Here is a 20,725-nt window from a genome sequence, read left to right on the forward strand (position 1 = left end):
ATAGACGTTGTTCACAAGATATTCCATGACAAAATGAAATTTACACAATATCTTTCTGCAAAGATCCAGCCCTACAAAGGATAATAGATGGAAAACTACAACACAAGGAGGGAAACTACACCCTAGAAAAAGCAAGAAAGGAATCTCCTTGCAACGAAACCAAAAGAAGAGAGACACACAAACGTAATTCACCTCTTACAACAAAAAAGACAGGAAGCAACAATCACTACTCCTTAATATCTCTTAACATCAATGGACTCAATTCCCCAATAAAAAGATATAGATTAACAGACTAGATGAGTCAAGTGGCCCCACCATTTTGCTGCCTACAGGAAACACACCTCAGAGACAAAGACAGACACTACCTCAGAGTAAAAGGTTGGAAAACCACTTTCCAATCAAATGGTCCAAAGAAGCAAGCTGGAGTAGCCATTCTAATATTGAATAAAATTGACTTTCAACCAAAATTCATGAAAAAAAGATAAGGAAGGACACGTCATATTCATCAAAGGAAAAAGTCCACCAAGATGAACTCTCAATCCTAAATATCTATGCTCCAAATACAAGAGCACCTACATTCATAAAAGAAGCCTTACTAAAGCTCAAAGCGCACATTATACCTCACACAAAAATAGTAGGAGATTTCAACACCCCACTCTCATCACTGAACAGATCATAGAAACAGAAATTAAACAGAGACATAGAGAAACTTACAGAAGTTATGGACCAAATGGACTTAACAGATATTTATAGTACATTCCATCCTAAAACAAAAGGATACACCTTCTCAGCACCTCATGGTACCTTCTCCAAAATTGACCATATAATCTACCACAAAACAGGCCTCAACAGACACAGGAAGATAGAAATAATTCAATGCATCCTATCAGATCACCACGGACTAAAGCTGGTCTTCAACAACAACAATAAGGAAAGAACGCCCACATAGACATGGAGGTTGAACAACACTCTACTCAATGATAACTTGGTCAAGGAAGAAATAAAGAATAAATAAAGACTTCTTGGAATTTGATTAAAGTGAAGGTACAACATACACAAACTTATGGGACACAATGAAAGCTGTGCTAAGAGGAAAACTCAGAACTCTGAGTGCCTGCAGAAAGACACAGGACAGAGCATACATTATATACCTTTAATAAATATAAGTTATACCAGCATAGTCTCAGGGATGCTGTTTTATAAATCATGGCTTGCAAAAATAAATATTACTACATGTAGTAGAGAATCTCTATTTCTATAGCCATTGAAAAGTATTTCAAGTACTTTTACATTATGTTTTGACATTTACTTTGCTTTAAAATACATATTTCCTTCCTAATCCTGTCTACTTTATAACACATTGCCTCTCATTTGGATTTGCCCACAAGAGAGATCACAGTTAAATATGCTCACATCTCAGAAACTATGCCCATACCACCACATTCAGGTTCTACAGACAATAATTTTACTCTATACTGTGGAGTTATATTCTTAGTAATTTCCTTTCCAAGTTTGACATTTTAAGTATTTAGTTATGAATGTCTTCCTTATATGTGGATTAGTTATATAGGATTGGCAAGATTGTCCTACCTCAGCCTTCCTTGCATAGACATTATGGGCCAATATGGATTTACTATAATTCCTAGTGTGATACTACTTTCGCTTTATCGAAGTTCTTTTGGGTATTTTATATGAGATGTAGTTCATCATCACAGATGTTTGAACAGTTGGTCCTCTGTTGGTGATGCTGTTTGGAGGCTTACAGGTGTGGCCTTCCTAGAAGAAATACACCATTATCAGCCTTTGAGGCATCAAATCTGACTCCATTTCCAGATGATTTCCTAAACTTCCTAGTTTAGATTCAAGATGTAAACTTTCGGTTTGCTATTTCAGCTGTCATATCTGCTACTTCTGCACTGACATCATGAACTCTAACTCTTTGAAACACTGAGCCTGGATAACCTCCTCTCAAGGTTGCCTTGCTCATGGCCTTTTATCACAAAACAGAAAACAAACTTACATGGATGTACACAGTGGGAAATAAATAGTAACAGTAATTTGAAATAAATAATATTATATTTTTTCATTTGGTTAGCTAAATTAACTTTTCTCTTGATTGCTGTTCACTAGATAAATTCAAAATAATTAAGACTCTCATGTGCTATGCTCTGTTTTTTCACAATCTTTGAATACAGAACTCAATGGTCTTAGAACTTTGTCTAGCAGAAAAATTCTTAAGTCTCACAGATGCTGATGCACGACTCCAGGCTAATCAACAAGTCTTGATTTGTGGGAATTGCTCCACAGTATTTCTAACTCGTGTTTTGTGATACGCATTTAAATAAAACCAACCATTTTTAACAGTTGTACTGCAAAATAATGGTAGATGTACTAATCGTCAAACAATAGTGTATCCAATCTTGGGAAAGGTGTGTGTCTTATGAGAAAGAGCCTCAACATGTTAACTAAAACGTGATGAAATTTATAAACTGAGAAACTCGAGACCTACCCAGTGAACAGTCAATAAAGCAAACTGTTCATGACTTTAAGGAATTGTTTAGAGATTCGATGCTATTCTGAAAGGTTTGGCACTATTGTTATTCTTCCTTAGCAATTTGGGATGCAGTTTGCCTATCGTGAAGTAGGATTATGATTAAAACTTTGAAGAAATTGTTTAAAAATATAGTTGGCTTCCTCTGTAACAGCAAGTCCCATAACAATGGCACACAGACATGCTCCTTTTAGTACCAAATGCAAAAAAAAAAATACTGATTTTTTTCTCTAAAGCATGTTATTTGCCATTTAGTATTAAAGCACTTTAAAACCTCTTAATGACACGGAAGTTGAAACTAAAGTACCTTAAATGTACTTTCTGTGGTATAATTTCTTAAGATTATTTGATCTTAGGTATAGAATAATGATGGCATTTTGTACGCACTTTCATGAATTAAGTTTTTCCTTCAATACCTGTCATGGCTCCTATGGCATAATTACAAAGTAGTCTCTTTCTTCATCGTTCAAATATAGTGTACGATAAATTGAGATGCTTTTTATAGAAGTAAAATATTTAGCAATTTCATATGTATTTTGGAGGAAATTGCTGTAAGTATTCTTTATGCACATAGAAGAGAAAAACTATTCACATAAAATATAAATATGATAATTGAAATAACACTGCTTGACATATTTAATAGTAATACAATTCCCTAATGAAGGCATGCACTTCTGATACATTTTTAGATCATTGATAAAACAAAAGAAATAAGTACATTAAGTTTCCTTTAATAATGTCATCATTATTCACATGTGATAATAGTCATAAAGTTCTAAGTACAAATTATAAAATATTTTTTGGTCCTGTGAAATCCACATTTCATCCATTTGTACTCACTAAAAGTTAACATAGCCATAGTGAAGACACAACTAGTTTTATAAACAGGGTGTCATGTAAATGTTTTTAATGAGTCACATTTACTGAGTCATTGCTGAACATAAAATTTTCATACACTAATGTTGTATGTGCGTGCAGGAATAGGCACTTAGATAACTTTTATCTCCTTAAAGAAAGTGCTTAGAAGGATAGCACTCTCAGACTCTTATTTCTTTTTTTAATCATTTTATTTGTTTACATGTCAAATGATATTTCCCTTCCTGGTTACCCCTCCACAAACTCCCTACCCCATCCCCTCTCTCTCCCTTCCCTTTGTTTTTAAGAGGGTGCTCTACCACCCACCTACTAACTCCCCCTTACCTCTATGGCATCCCCCTATGCCAAGGCATCAAGCCTCCACAGGACCAAGGACCTCTCCTCCCATTGATGCCAGATAAGGCCACCCTCTGCTACATATGCAGCTGGAACCATGGGTCCCTCTATGTGCACTCTTTGGTTGGTGGTTTAGTCTGTGGGAGCTCTGGTTTAGTTGATATTATTGTTCATCCTATGGGGTTGCAATCTCTTTCAGCTCCTTCAGTCCTTACCCTAACTCTCCTCTTGGAATCCCCATGCTCAGTTTGATGGTTGACTGCATCTCTACTGGTCAGATGCTGGTAGAACCTCTTAGGGAACAGCCATACCAGACTCCTGTCAGCAAGCCCTTCTTGGTATGAGCAATAGTGTCTGGGTTTGGTGTCTGCAGATGGGGAGTATCCCTAAGTAGGGCAGTCTCTTATTTCTTAACCTTCTCTTCAAAGGTGACATTATGCCTCGTAGTGAGGTGACATTAACACCTCATAGCTCTGATGTAGTCTGTTTGTTCCACTCTCGTATCACCAGATGACATGATAGTTCTCTCACTGCATTCATTAGTTCAACTCGTTTCATTTTCATTATAGCTGCCAGTTCATAGCTAACCTGTTTCCATATATGAACATTATTAATTATGGCAAAATGAGATTCAAATTAATGAATTAAGGTTTTGTTCATGTTCAGTATCAGTACAGTTAAGCAACATTAGGTGCTTTGACTATTGTTCTCCAAGGACCATCAGCAAGCAAGTGACAGCTGGACTTAGTCCAGACAGTGAGAATGCCCATCTCCTGGAAAGATGCTGTTTCTGGAAGTTGCCTTTTGAGGCTGAGGGATGATGGAGTTATAGAACAGTGTAGCCCAAGATGAAGAGAAGAAAGTTGGTGATTCAAAGCCTGGGCATTTGCCTCATTCGAAACAATAGGAGTTGTGTGCACTGTTGTCCTTGACAGGAATGCAGATATGCATAGGAGCCTAGGTAGCCAGGCTCTCCTTCCCAAATGAATGCACTGTCTTCCAGAAACATGGTCCAAGCGTGGTGAGGGACAAGTAGCTTTCACTTGTAGATTGTGACAGGGAAATTGGCATAATTTCCTATCGTTAGACCCCTGTGATCATTAATAAGATTTTGACCTCAGAGCCTGTGCTGTTCAGATTATTGCTTTTCTTCAAATAAGTTTCTTCCAACCCCAAAGTGTTTGTTATTGTGAAGACTTGTATAATTCATTTCTAATTGTAAGGGCCTTTTGTTTGCTAAAGCTTTCTATTTTATTTGTTCAATTGAAAGTGTGGGGTATCTACTCTCTTCTGATCATCTTGGTGTCTACATGAAGCCTTGTAAATGCAATTTTGAATGAAATCAATCTATGTCCTTGTTACATATTTTTAAAGTGCCTGATACTTGCTCAGTGATGTCAGATCACTTCATTATATGACCTAAAACTGACCTCTGACCTTCCAGCCAAAATGGTTTCTCAGTGAAAACCTACATCATGACTGTTTTGCAAATCCCAGAACAATATGAGTGAGTGATGTATCAAAATCGAGAGCCTACTCTCAGGCTGCTTCATGCATGCAAATGCTATGGCCTCACCACACTGTTTACTAACTGTAAAATTAAAAGAAAACAAGTGGAGCATTGTCTTGTTCACGTGCGTTTGCTACCTCCAACCTCAGGTGCTAGTGAAATCTGCATTCCTATTCCAGTGTAAAATTGACATTTAGTAATAACTATCTTCTTAAACTGTAAACATAACAATAAATCAGGGCTGTTGATATCCAAGCATATCACATTTTATTCAGGCTTCTCTAAAACAAAAATTCATTTGTAAACCACACTGAATTTATTTTTCACAGGTCTAGCATTGTGGGAATTCAAGATTGAGATGTCAGCACCTTGATGTCTACGTTTAGTGAGGGCTTGTCATTTACTTGATAGATAAACACCTTTGGTTTTGTCCTTACATGGTCTACAGGATGAATGTCTTCTTGTAGTTCTCACTTTTAAGCTATTTGATCTCATTCATGTAGACCTCATTCCTAATCAACTCATTGAGAACCTAGTTCTCTGGTATATTTAGATGTTATTGGGCTAGATAAGCCCACAACAAATAATGTTTAAAAATAATGGAGATGTTGTTAGAGAACAGTTAAGAAAACCTGACAGGCTTGCAGTAAAACGGGATAGCAACCAGAAGGTCAATAGATCTACACCTAGGTTAGAATAGACAGATGTTTCAGATTACTGGTGTGTGACCTTGGAGAACAAACTAAAAGCAGCCAAAAGGATATTCTGTCTTATTTTTAAATGGACAATGAAATAATGAATTATTAGGAAAAAAATCAAAGACAAACCAGTTCTTTGCAATGTTCCTCAAACCTGACAAACACACTATGCCAAAAGAGGAGATGGGATGACTGAACTTAGCAACAGACATCAAGGCACCATTAACAATATTATCCTTACAATATTATGACACAGTATTATATGCATCTCTATGCTCACAAATGAGATATCTTACAGGTGAGGGGGAGATTGTGGAAAAGGTACAGCTTCTTAAAATTGACTCAAAACGAAATAAAATGTCTGAAATTATGTATGACAAGCAGAGAGATAAACGTTAACTATGAAGACTGTAACAACAATGAACAATTCTCAGATGGAGCTTTCTTGTCTGCTGACTTTTACTGGATGTTCAAAAGTAACTTCCGTATAGTGTTTGCTGCACAAGCATGAGAAACTGAGTTGATTGTCAGCACACTGTCAACACCAGGTATGTGCTTCTGTAATCATGGTGCATGGAGGCACCCAGGAAGGTACATGGATAGTCAATGGCTAGATTGGCTGGATAGTCAATCTAACCAATTCAGTTAACTCGAGATTCAATGAGAGACCTTGACTCAAATTAAGAGACAAGGATAGCTGAAGAAGATACTAAATGTCTCTCATGCCTCCACATGTGTGTCTGCAACCCTGGACACGCCCTGCCTCCACACAGCTGGGCTCAGCTTGTTTATGTTTTTCTGTCTGTGTTATGTCATTTACGTCACCCTTCTACCTGGGAACTGGGCATGTAGTACTAAATAGATAACATCATCACCTTCCGTCTCTCATTCTGCATGGCTGCTCGGACTCCTAGATTCCTGATCGCAGTGCCACCAACTTGGAAAATATTTAGAAATGTCCTCAATTGTTTGGTTCCATGTCCAATTATTTTGCCAGTAGTAAATTATCTTTTCCTGTGTGCCGTGAATACATTTTGTTATGTTTTATATCCAATTTATTACAGCCTACAGTTACCAGATCACCCCAAGCATGTAGCTATCCATGCCATATGGCCAACCCCTTCACATAGTTTTAGTTTTGGCTTTTGTATCACTCTTCTTCTTTTTTTAGATTAGCTGCCATTTTATTATTCTCTAATTTTTATTTAATAAATTTTATTAATATTTCTATAGCCATATTCTATAAAACACATGCTTGCATTTCTCATACACCTCTAACCTAAGAAATATTCTACATTTGTTTTTTAATCTAAAAGCTATAAGAATGTATTGCATAAACCTTTTTTAATTGGTTGTTTTATTTGTATATGTTTCTAATGTTGTTCCCCTTCATGGTTTCCTCTCTGCAAGCCCCTAATCCCATCCCTCATCCCCCTGCCTCTATGAGGGAGCTCCTTCAACCCAGCCACCCACTTCCACCTCACTGCCCTGGCATCCCCCTAGGCTGAACCATCGAGCCTACATAGGACCAAGGGACTCTCCTCCCATCGATGCCAAACAAGGCCATCCTCTGCTACATATGTGGCTGGAGCCATGGGGTGCCTCCATGTGTATTCTTTGGTTGGTGGTTTAGTCCCTGGTAGCTCTGGGGAGTCCAGTTATTTGATATTGTTGTTCTTCCTCTGGGGTTGCAAACCCCTTCAGATCCTTCAGTCCTTTCACAGGAACCCCAAGGGAAGAGTTAGAGGAAGGACTGAAGGAGCATCTTTCTTCTTGTGCTGTCTTTCCTGAATTGACCACTCTTCTGTTCACAAATGTCTTATTGTTCATCATGTTACACTAAAGAATCTGTGTCAGGCTGTAACGTTTCTTAGGCCCTCGAATTCTAGAGCATATAATCCAAAATTTTTCCATATAAAATTTGCTTATATTGTTCATTTTTCCATGCCCAGTAAAAAAACAAAGGCAGGACGGAAGAACGGATTTCATAACTTCCTTCTAGTCAAAACAATTCTTTCTGGGTTCTCTCAAGCTTCAATCTTTACTTTATTTTATAGTATACATCACATTTAGTGTAAATATATAGTACTTTATGTATAAGACACATTTCACCTCAGTGACATTGTAAGTTCATAGATATTTTCTTAAAAAGAAATTGATTGTCCATTTTTATTCTATATTTCCTACCTTGAAGATGGTAAATTATTGTTTCCCATTCCACCTTTGATTTTATAGAAATATATTTACTGAGTAAAGTATAGTTTATGGCATGTAGTAGTGTGACATTCCCCATACCTAAGTTGTCATTCAGCAAGATGGAAATAAACATTATTTTCTTCATGAGCACATGCATGTGGTGAAGTGAGCCAGTACTCCATCAGGGACCATTTGGTATCCATGCCTCACACAGTTTAAATACATACAGTTTAACTGCTAAACTCCTCTCAGCTCCAAGACACAAGATGGTGCTGGGTGACATTTTATTCCACACAAGCATGGCACATTATGAGATTGGACAGATCTGCATATCTCCAGGATGTCTTGGATTTAAGACCTTTGCTTGTTGAAATAGTTCATCCTAATTTAAAACGATTGTTTCTGTATGTCTTATTTCAAGTTAGAAGAGCAGCTCCCATAAGACATCAACTATTGCAGACAGACTGACTCACACCAAGAGGCTGCTTTAGTTATTTCTCCCAGGCCTGAGCCAAGGCTTACCAGGTTCTCTAGGGAAACTGCATGGTGGAGGAAAGAAGGTAGAATGCTACAACCAGAAAGAGAAGAGGGCATTAAACTTAAGTTTGAGCCGCAGTGTTGAAATGGAAAAATTAGTGTAATAAGGATGGCTGTGTATTAGCTATTTTGCTTGTGGGGTTTGTCTGCTATAAACTTTCACTTTTTCAAAGAAATGTTAGACCTAGTTCATAAATTAACCAAAAGCCTTGTTGTAATTAGAGTTTCATTACACCTAGAGGTGGAATTAATTTAGGAATATGTGTGTGTGTGTGTGTGTATATATATATATATATATATATATATATATATATATATATATATATAATCATTAATTTGGTTAATTTGAATTATCTTTCAATTTATCTAATGCTATTAACTAGGTAATTATCTAGTTAATATTTCTAGTATAGTTTATATCTTCTCTAATGGATTTGAATTCGTATGGCTATATTTATTCCTAAAAGATTTTTAGTCCATTATAAATATTATCTCCTTCAAAAGATGTATTTCCAAGATAAGAACCACATGATCATTTCATTAGATGCTGAGAAAGCATTTGACAAAATTCAACACCCCTTCATGATAAAAGTCCTGGAACAATCAGGAATTCAAGGCCCAAATGTAAACATAGTAAAAGCAATATACACCAAACCACTAGCAAACATCAAACTAAATTGAGAGAAACTTGAAGGAATCCCACTAAAATCAGGGATTAGACAAGACTGCCCACTCTTGCCCTACTTATTCAATATAGCACTCAAAGTCCTAGCCAGAGCAATCAGACAGCGAAAGGAGGTCAAAGGGATACAAATTGGAAGGGAAGAAATCAAAATAACACTATTTGCAGATGATAGGATAGTGTACTTAAGTGACCCCAAAAGTTCCACCAGAGAACCACTTAACCTGATAAACAACTTCAGCAAACTGTCGTGGTACAAAATTAACTCAAACAAATCAATAGCCTTCCTCTACTCAAAGGATAAGCAGGCTGAGAAAGAAATAAAGGAAATAACACCCTTCGAAATAGTCCCAAATAATATAATATATCTTGGTGTGACTTTAACCAAGCAAGTGAAAGATTTGCTTCACAAGAACTTCAAGTCTCTAAAGAAAGAAATTGAGGAAGAGCTCAGAGAAGATGGATTTTTCCATGCTCATGGACTGGTAGGATTAACATAGTAAAGATGACCATTTTGCCAAAAGCAATCTACAGATTCAATGCAATCCCCATCAAAAATTCTACTCAATTATTTGTAGACATAGAAAGAGCAATTTGCAAATTCATTTGGAATAACAAAAAACCCAGGATAGCGAAAACAATACTCAACAATAAAAGAACTTCTGGGGGAATTATTATCCCTGACTTCAAGCAGTATTACAGAGCAATAGTCATAAAAACTGTATGATATTGGTACAGAGACAGGCAGACAGATCAGTGGAACAGAATTGAAGACCCAGAAATGAACCCACATACCTATGGTCACTTGATCTTTGACAAAGGAGTTAAACCATCCAACGGAAGAAAGATAGCATTTTAACAAATGGTTCTGGTTCAACTGGAGGTCAGCATGTAGAAGAATGCAGATCGATCCATTCTTATCACCATGTACAAAGCTTAAGTCCAAGTGGATGAAGGACCTCCACATCAAACCAGATACATCAAACTAATAGAAGAAAAAGTGGGGAAGAGTCTTGAACACATGGGCTCTGGATAAAATTTCCTGAACAAAACACCAATGGCTTATGCTCTAAGATCAAGAATCGACAAATGGGACCTCATAAAATTGCAAAGCTTCTGTAAGGCAAAAGACACTGTCATTAGGACAAAAAGGCAACCAACAGAGTGGGAAAAGATCTTTACCAATCCTACATCTGATAGAGGGCTCATATTCAAATTATACAAAGAACTCAAGAAGTTAGATTCCAGAGAGCCAAATAACTCTATTAAAAAATGGGGTACAGAGCTAAACAAAACATTCTCAGCTGAGGATTATCAAATGGCCAAAAAGCACATCAAGAAATGTTCAACATTATTAGTCATCAGGGAAATGCAAATCAAAACAACCCTGATATTCCACCTCACACCAGTCAGAATGGCTAAGATAATAAACTCAGGTGACAGCAGATGCTGGCAATGATGAAGAGAAAGAGAAACACTCCTCCATTGTTGGTGGGATTGTAAACTGGTACAACCACTCTGGAAATCTGTTTGGAGTTTCCTCAGAAAATTAGACATTCCACTACCTGAGGACCCAGCTATACCTCTCCTGGGCATGTACCCAAAATGTGCTCCAACATACAACAAAGACTCATGCTCCACTATGTTCATAGCAGCCTTATTTAAAATAGCCAGAAACTGGAAAGAACACAGATGCCCTTCAACAGAGGAATGAATTAAAAAATGTGGTACCCCTACATAATGGATTACTACTCAGGTATCAAAAACAATGACTTCATGAAATTCGTAGGCAAATGGAATGAATTAGAAAAATATCATCCTGAGTGAGATAATTCAATCACAGAAAAACACAATTGGTATGCACTGATTGATAAGTTGATATTCGCCAAAAAGATTGAATTACCCAAGATGCAATCCAGAGAAGCTCCAGAAGAAGAATGACCAAAATGCAGATACTCCATTCCTTCTTTTTTTTTTTATTATTAACTTGAGTATTTCTTATATACATTTCGAGTGTTATTCCCTTTCCCGGTATCCGGGCAAACATCACCCTACCCACTCCCCTTCCTTATGGGTGTTCCCCTCCCAACCCTCCCCCCATTGCCGCCCTCCCCCCATCAGTCTAGTTCACTGGGGGTTCAGTCTTAGCAGGACCCAGGGCTTCCCCTTCCACTGGTGCTCTTACTAGGATATTCATTGCTACCTATGGGGTCAGAGTCCAGGGTCAGTCCATGTATAGTCTTTAGGTAGTGGCTTAGTCCCTGGAAGCTCTGGTTGCTTGGCATTGTTGTACATATGGGGTCTCGAGCCCCTTCAAGCTCTTCCAGTTCTTTCTCTGATTCCTTCAACGGGGGTCCTATTCTCAGTTCAGTGGTTTGCTGCTGGCATTCGCCTCTGTATTTGCTGTATTCTGGCTGTGTCTCTCAGGAGCAATCTACATCCGGCTCCTGTCGGTCTGCACTTCTTTGCTTCATCCATCTTGTCTAATTGGGTGGCTGTATATGTATGGGCCACATGTGGGGCAGGCTCTGAATGGGTGGTCCTTCAGTCTCTGTTTCACTCTTTGCCTCTCTCTTCCCTGCCAAGGGTATTCTTGTTCCCCTTTTAAAGAAGGAGTGAAGCATTCACATTTTGATCATCCGTCTTGAGTTTCATTTGTTCTAGGCATCTAGGGTAATTCAAGCATTTGGGCTAATAGCCACTTATCAATGAGTGCATACCATGTATGTCTTTCTGTGATTGGGTTAGCTCACTCAGGATGATGTTTTCCAGTTCCAACCATTTGCCTACGAATTTCATAAACTCGTTGTTTTTGATAGCTGAGTAATATTCCATTGTGTAGATGTACCACATTTTCTGTATCCATTCCTCTGTTGAAGGGCATCTGGGTTCTTTCCAGCTTCTGGCTATTATAAATAAGGCTGCAATGAACATAGTGGAGCACGTGACTTTTTTATATGTTGGGGCATCTTTTGGGTATATGCCCAAGAGAGGTATAGCTGGATCCTAAGGCAGTTCAATGTCCAATTTTCTGAGGATCCTCCAGACTGATTTCCAGAATGGTTGTACCAGTTTACAATCCCACCAACAATGGAGGAGTGTTCCTCTTTCTCCACATCCTCGCCAGCATCTGTTGTCCCCTGAGTTTTTGATCTTAGCCATTCTCACTGGTGTGAGGTGAAATCTCAGGGTTGTTTTGATTTGCATTTCCCTTATGACTAAAGATGTTGAACATTTCTTTAGGTGTTTCTCAACCATTCGGCATTCCTCAGCTGTGAATTCTTTGTTTAGCTCTGAACCCCATTTTTTAATGGGGTTATTTGTTTCCCTGCAGTCTAACTACTTGAGTTCTTTGTATATTTTGGATATAAGGCCTCTATCTGTTGTAGGATTGGTAAAGATCTTTTCCCAATCTGTTGGTTGCCGTTTTGTCCTAACCACAGTGTCCTTTGCCTTACAGAAGCTTTGTAAGTTTATGAGATCCCATTTGTCGATTCTTGATCTTAGAGCATAAGCCATTGGTGTTTTGTTTAGGAAATTTTTTCCAGTTCCCATGTGTTCCAGATGCTTCCCTAGTTTTTCTTCTATTAGTTTGAGTGTGTCTGGTTTGATGTGGAGGTCCTTGATCCACTTGGACTTAAGCTTTGTACAGGGTGATAAGCATGGATCGATCTGCATTCTTTTACATGTTGACCTCCAGTTGAACCAGCACCATTTGCTGAAAATGCTATCTTTTTTCCATTGGATGGTTTTGGCTCCTTTGTCAAAAATCAAGTGACCATAGGTGTGTGGGTTCATTTCTGGGTCTTCAATTCTATTCCATTGGTCTATCTGTCTGTCCCTGTACCAATACCATGCAGTTTTTATCACTATTGCACTGTAATACTGCTTGAGTTCAGGGATAGTGGTTCCCCCTGAAGTCCTTTTATTGTTGAGGATAGCTTTAGCTATCCTGGGTTTTTTGTTATTCCAGATGAATTTGCAAATTGTTCTGTCTAACTCTTTGAAGAATTGGATTGGTATTTTGATGGGGATTGCATTGAATCTGTAGATTGCTTTTGGTAAAATGGCCATTTTTACTATATTAATCCTGCCAATCCATGAGCATAGGAGATCTTTCCATCTTCTGAGGTCTTCTTCAATTTCCTTCTTCAGTGTCTTGAAGTTCTTATTGTACAGATCTTTTACTTGCTTTGTTAAAGTCACACCGAGGTACTTTATATTATTTGGGTCTATTATGAAGGGTGTCGTTTCCCTAATTTCTTTCTCGGCTTGTTTCTCTTTTGTATAGAGGAAGGCAACTGATTTATTTGAGTTAATTTTATACCCAGCCACTTTGCTGAAGTTGTTTATCAGCTTTAGTAGTTCTCTGGTGGAACTTTTGGGATCACTTAAATATACTATCATATCATCTGCAAATAGCGATATTTTGACTTCTTCTTTTCCGATCTGTATCCCCTTGACCTCCTATTGTTGTTTGATTGCTCTGGCTAGAACTTCAAGAACTATATTGAATAAGTAGGGAGAGAGTGGGTAGCCTTGTCTAGTCCCTGATTTTAGTGGGATTGCTTCAAGTTTCTCTCCATTTAGTTTAATGTTAGCAACTGGTTTGCTGTATATGGCTTTTACTATGTTCAGGTATGGGCCTTGAATTCCTATTCTTTCCAGGACTTTTATCATGAAGGGGTGTTGAATTTTGTCAAATGCTTTCTCAGCGTCTAATGAAATGATCATGTGGTTTTGTTCTTTCAGTTTGTTTATATAATGGATCACGTTGATGGTTTTCCGTATATTAAACCATCCCTGCATGCCTGGGATGAAGCCTACTTGGTCATGGTGGATGATTGTTTTGATGTGCTCTTGGATTCGGTTTGCCAGAATTTTATTGAGTATTTTTGCGTCGATATTCATAAGGGAAATTGGTCTGAAGTTTTCTTTCTTTGTTGTGTCTTTGTGTGGTTTAGGTATAAGAGTAATTGTGGCTTCGTAGAAGGTATTCGGTAGTGATCCATCTGTTTCAATTTTGTGGAATAGTTTGGATAATATTGGTATGAGGTCTTCTATGAAGGTTTGATAGAATTCTGCACTAAACCCGTCTGGATCTGGGCTCTTTTTGGTTGGGAGACCTTTAATGACTGCTTCTATTTCCTTAGGAGTTATGGGGTTGTTTAACTGGTTTATCTGTTCCTGATTTAACTTCGATACCTGGTATCTGTCTAGGAAATTCTCCATTTCCTGCAGATTTTCAAGTTTTGTTGAACATAGGTTTTTATAGTAAGATTTGATGATTTTTTGAATTTCCTCTGAATCTGTTGTTATGTCTCCCTTTTCATTTCTGATTTTGTTAATTTGGACGTACTCTCTGTGTCCTCTCGTTAGTCTGGCTAAGGGTTTATCTATCTTGTTGATTTTCTCAAAGAACCAACTTTTGTTTCTGTTGATTCTTTCTATGGTCCTTTTTGTTTCTACTTGGTTGATTTCTGCTCTGAGTTTGATTATTTCCTGCCTTCTACTCCTCCTGTGTGTATTTGCTTCTTTTTGTTCTAGAGCTTTTAGGTGTGCTGTCAAGCTGCTGACATATGCTCTTTCCTGTTTCTTTCTGCAGGCACTCAGCGCTATGAGTTTTCCTCTTAGCACAGCTTTCATTGTGTCCCATAAGTTTGGGTATGTTGTACCTTCATTTTCATTAAACTCTAAAAAGTTTTTAATTTCTTTCTATATTTCTTCCTTGACCAGGTTATCATTGAGTAGAGCATTGTTCAATTTCCAAGTATATGTGGGCATTCTTCCTTGATTGTTATTGAAGACCAGTTTTAGGCCGTGGTGGTCCGATAGCACGCATGGGATTATTTCTATCTTTCTGTACCTGTTGAGGCCCGTTTTTTGACCAATTATATGTTCAATTTTGGAGAAAGTACCATGAGGAGCTGAGAAGAAGGTATATCTTTTTGCTTTAGGATAGAATGTTCTATAAATATCCGTTAAGTCCATTTGGCTCACGACTTCTCTTAGTCTGTCTACATCTCTGTTTAATTTCTGTTTCCATGATCTGTCCATTGATGTGAGTGGGGTGTTGAAATCTCCCACTATTATTGTGTGAGGTGCAATGTGTGTTTTGAGCTTTAGTAAGTTTTCTTTTACATATGTAGGTGCCCTTGTATTTGGGACATAGATATTTAGGATTGAGAGTTCATCTTGGTGGATTTTTCCTTTGATGAATATGAAGTGTCCTTCCTTATCTTTTTTGATGACTTTTAATTGAAAATTGATTTTATTTGATATTAGAATGGCTACTCCAGCTTGCTTCTTCTGACCATTTGCTTGGAAAATTTTTTCCAGCCTTTCACTCTGAGGTAATGTCTGTCTTTGTTTCTGAGGTGTGTTTCCTGTAGGCAGCAGAATGCGGGGTCCTCGTTGCGTATCCAGTTTGTTAATCTATGTCTTTTTATTGGGGAGTTGAGGCCATTCATGTTGAGAGATATTAAGGAATAGTGATTATTGCTTCCCGTTATATTCATATTTGGATGTGAGGTTATGTTTGTGTGCTTTCATTCTCTTTGTTTTGTTGCCAAGACAATTAGTTTCTTGCTTCTTCTAGGGTATAGCTTGCCTCCTTATGTTGGGCTTTACCATTTATTATCCTTTGTACTGCTGGATTTGTAGAAAGATATTGTGTAAATTTGGTTTTGTCATGGAATATCTTGGTTTCTCCATCTATGTTAATTGAGAGTTTTGCTGGATACAGTAACCTGGGCTGGCATTTTGTGTTCTCTTAGGGTCTGTATGACATCAGTCCAGGATCTTCTGGCCTTCATGGTTTCTGGCGAGAAGTCTGGTGTGATTCTGGTAGGTCTCCCTTTATATGTTACTTGACCTTTTTCCCTTACTGCTTTTAATATTCTTTCTTTATTTTGTGCGTTTGGTGTTTTGACTATTATGTGACGGGAGGTGTTTCTTTTCTGGTCCAATCTATTTGGAGTTCTGTAGGCTTCTTGTATGCCTATGGGTATCTCTTTTTTTAGGTTAGGGAAGTTTTCTTCTATGATTTTGTTGAAGATATTTACTGGTCCTTTGAGCTGGGAGTCTTTACTCTCTTCTATACCTATTATCCTTAGTTTTGATCTTCTCATTGAGTCCTGGATTTCCTGTATGTTTTGGACCAGTAGCTTTTTCCGCTTTACATTATCTTTGACAGTTGAGTCAATGATTTCTATGGAATCTTCTGCTCCTGAGATTCTCTCTTCCATCTCTTGTATTCTGTTGGTGAAGCTTGTATCTACAGCTCCTTGTCTCTTCTTTTGGTTTTCTATATCCAGGGTTGTTTCCATGTGTTCTTTCTTGATTGCTTCTATTTCCATTTTTAATTCCTTCAACTGTTTGATTGTGTTTTCCTGGAATTCTTTCAGGGATTTTTGCGATTCTTTCACGGATTTTTGCGATTCCTCTCTGTAGACTTCTACTTGTTTATTAATGTTTTCCTGTGTTACCCTAAGGGAGTTCTTCATGTCTTTCTTGATGTCCTCCAGCATCATGATCAAATATTATTTTGAAACTAGATCTTGCTTTTCTGGTGTGTTTGGATATTCCATGTTTGTTTTGGTGGGAGAATTGGGCTCTGATGATGCCATGTAGTCTTGGTTTCTGTTGCTTGGGTTCCTGCGCTTGCCTCTCGCCATCAGATTATCTCTAGTGTTACTTTGTTCTGCTATTTCTGACAGTGGCTAGACTGTCCTATAAGCCTGTGTGTCAGGAGTGCTGTAGACCTGTTTTCCTCTCTTTCAGTCAGTTATGGGGACAGAGTGTTCTGCTTTCGGGCATGTAGTTTTTCCTCTCTACAGGTCTTCAGCTGTTCCTGTGGGCCTGTGTCTTGAGTTTACCAGGCAGCTTTCTTGCAGCAGAAAAGTTGGTCTTACCTGTGGTCCCGAGGCTCATGTTCGCTCGTGGGGTGCTGCCCACAGGCTCTCTGCAGCGGCAGCAACCAGGAAGATATGCACCGCCCCTTCCGGGAGCTTCAGTGCACCAGGGTTCCAGATGGCCTTTGGTGTTTTCCTCTGGCGTCCGAGATGTGTGTGCAGAGAGCAGTCTCTTCTGGTTTCCCAGGCTTGTCTGCCTCTCTGAAGGTTTAGTTCTCCCTCCCACGGGATTTGGGTGCAGAGAACTGTTTATCCGGTCTGTTTCCTTCAGGTTCCGGCGGTGTCTCAGGCAGGGGTCCTGCTGCTCCTGGGCCCTCCCCCACGGGAGCCCAGAGGCCTTATACAGTTTCCTCTTGGGCCAGGGATGTGGGCAGGGGTGGGCAGTGTTGGTGGACTCTTCTGCTCTGCAGCCTCAGGAGTGCTCACCTGACCAGGCGGTGAGGTCTCTTTCCCTCGGCGTCTGGGAGCAGAGAGCTGCTGCGGGCTGGGATCCGCGGGTGTGGGACTTCCGGTAAACACAGGACGTGCCCGGTCCTAGAGGAGTTCTGCCTCTGTGTGTCCCGATTTCACCAGGCAGCTCTCTTGCAGCAGACAAGTTGGTCTTACCTGTGGTCCCGAGGCTCAAGTTTGCTCGTGGGGTGCTGCCCACGGGCTCTCTGCGGCGGCAGCAACCAGGAAGCCTCCCATTCCTTCTTAAAAGGAAGGAAAATATCCATTAGGAGGTGATATGGAAGCAAAGTTTAGAGCAGTAACTCAAGGAATGGTCATTCAGAGCCTGACCCACATGTGGCCCATATATATACAGTCACCAAACTAGATAAGAATTCTAAAGTTAAAAATGCATACTGAAAGGGACCGGATATTGATCTCTCCTGAGAGACACATCCAGAACATGTCCAATACAGAGGTCAATGCTAGCAGCAAACACCCGAACTGAGAATAGGACCCCCTTGGGGAGAATTAGAGGAAGTATTGAAAGAGTTGAAGGAGCTTGCAACCCCATAACAACAACAATGCCAACCAACCAGAGCTTCCAGGAAGTAAACCACTACCGAAAGACTATATACATGGACTGACACCGGGCTCCAACTGCATAGGTAGCAGAGAATAGCCTTGTTGGGTCACCAGGGGAATGGGAAGTCCTTGGTTCTGCCAAGGTTGGACCCCAGTGCAGGGGGATATAGGGTGGGGCAGTAAGGGGGATGTATAGGGTAAATTCAGGGGAGGGGAGAGGAAGGAATGGGGGCTTATGGACAGGAAACCGGGAAGGGAAATAACATTTGAAATGTAAGTAAAGAAATATATCTAATTAAAATTTTTTTAAATAAACATTTTTAAAATTGTTGGCCAGAAAAAAAAGATGTATTTCCAAATTACCATTGGCGATATGCAAAAAGAGGTTAGTTTTATGTTTATTACTGACACTATTGACTGTCTATGTTTATAAAGTACATAAGACCTATATTATTCTGGAAACTATATCTTTGATCTTAAATCAAATATACATCTCAGGGCTGGAGAGATAGCTATCCCAGTGTTACCTCACTTTGCTTTTCTAGAGGACTCAATTATGGTCCTCACTACTGACTTCAGAGGGCTCATAAATACTTGGAACCCCTGTTGGTGCCCTTTTCTGGCTGCCATGTGTATACCTGAGCACTTAGGAGGCACGCACACACACATATGCACACACATAACACACACACTCACACACACACAGGGGAGAAAGGAATAAGGGAGGGAGGGAAGTGAGAGAATGAGAGGAGAGAGAGAGACAGAGACAGAGACAGAGAGACAGAGAGACAGAGAGGGGTGAGAGAGAGGGGGAAAGAGAGAGAGAGATACATTTTAAAAGAATATGCATACTAAACTGCTTCTGATGTTTTAGTATTAAATCTAGCACCTGGTGTATTTATTGATTTAAGAACCTTTTGCATTACTTGAGGAACTTAATTTTTCCCAGGTGATATGTGTTTTATTTTATTATTTGATTAATAGGATTTTCAATGAACTATTGCTATCAGCTTTCTTTTAGGAAGTAGCATTACCTTAAGAGCGTTTGGATTGGAAGTCTGAAGTAATTCCTGAGGTTTTGTGTGCAAGTGTGCAAATGTGCACATATGTGTAGGGTGCACCTCATAACCTCTTCTTTTTTTTTCTTTTTTTTTTTCGGAGCTGGGGCCCGAACCCAGGGCCTTGTGCTCACTAGCAAGCGCTCTACCTCTGAGCTAAATCCCCAACTCCCCCATAACCTCTTCTTAATGGTAAAGTTAAAATCTTGTAATCATTACTTATACTTGATACAAAGTATACTTTGCTCTTTGTCATTTGGACATTCTGTTGATTTTGCTTTTCAGTTCAATTTTGTGGGGAAATTGCTTGGACCAAGAGGAAACTCCTTGAAGAGGCTACAAGAAGAAACGGGTGCTAAAATGTCTATCCTGGGCAAAGGATCGATGCGTGACAAGGCAAAGGTACCAAGCGTCTTCTCATGTTGGGCAGGCTCCAGCTGGGAGCACTGTTTACTGTACGCAGGGATGGCTTTTACATTTTTCTATGAGGCTTGTTTCTGGTACCACACTGCTGCCCATTCTGGTATCAGTCTCTTCAGTCATCCCTTGCCTCCTCCTCAGGGCATACTTCTGTGTTTTCTTTTGCACTTCTCTTAGTAAGTTGCTGTCATATTGTTGTACTTTTTAATATCCTCAGTGGGATGTTTCTCCATGTTGGAACTTGGGTTTTTGAATTGCCTAGTTGGACCCTTTTCCTCTTCTACCACACAGTGCCATCCATTAGCTCATTGGATTCTCTCCACTATTTCACTTGGACCCCATTGGCTAAGGTTATCCCATACATTTATCTGAAAATAGGAAAATCCTGCTTGTGCCTTGAAAGGTTTCCATGGTGTAATTGCACGAGTCATCTGGCCCGAAGGTAACAATAAGCTAAGGGACATCAAGTTTAATGTTTGTAATAATTTATTTCACATCTGAGCTACTTAACTGCACCTTTTCTACAGTGGTAGCAATTTGTCAGTGTTAAAATTCAGGGTTGGTAGAGATGTATTCATGAGGAATCCTGAAAACTCATTTGATAAGCAGTGGGATGTATACAGTTGCACCATTTGGCCAAACTATATTTTTATCTTCTCATATATTACACGATTCTGGGAAAATGAAAAGCTCAGATGTTGAACTTTGACTATGAGAACACTTAGGAAATCAAATATGGGTTTCAGTTTTAAACGATTAAGGAGAGACCTTAAATGAATGAAATTAAAATGAAAAAAATATCACTAATCTGGTCGATAATTTCATAAGTTTTGTAGTAGTAGTTTCAGAAATGATAAATTGTTGCAAGGACCATCCATTCTAGTTACTCTGCTCCCATTTAGGAGTAACTGTCTAAACATTTAAGAGTTTGTTG

General features: G+C 38.9%; 1 protein-coding gene across 7 annotated transcripts in view; it reads left to right on the forward strand.

Moving 5' to 3' along the window:
- The window catches only part of Khdrbs2 (KH RNA binding domain containing, signal transduction associated 2), a 506,659-nt gene that overhangs the window by 129,158 nt on the left and 356,776 nt on the right, over window positions 1-20,725 (forward strand). For all 7 annotated transcript variants that reach the window (XR_010054563.1, XR_005488845.2, XR_010054564.1 and 4 more), the window contains exon 3: window positions 19,657-19,773. Coding sequence is in view for 2 of the 7 variants with exons in the window: in XM_039082989.2 (XP_038938917.1) it covers window positions 19,657-19,773 (117 nt within the window). In the remaining 5 variants the exon portion in view is untranslated. The remainder of the gene's footprint in view (window positions 1-19,656; window positions 19,774-20,725) is intronic.

The sequence above is a fragment of the Rattus norvegicus genome, chromosome 9, assembly GCF_036323735.1.
Source record: "Rattus norvegicus strain BN/NHsdMcwi chromosome 9, GRCr8, whole genome shotgun sequence".
Classification (NCBI taxonomy): Eukaryota; Metazoa; Chordata; class Mammalia; order Rodentia; family Muridae; genus Rattus; species Rattus norvegicus.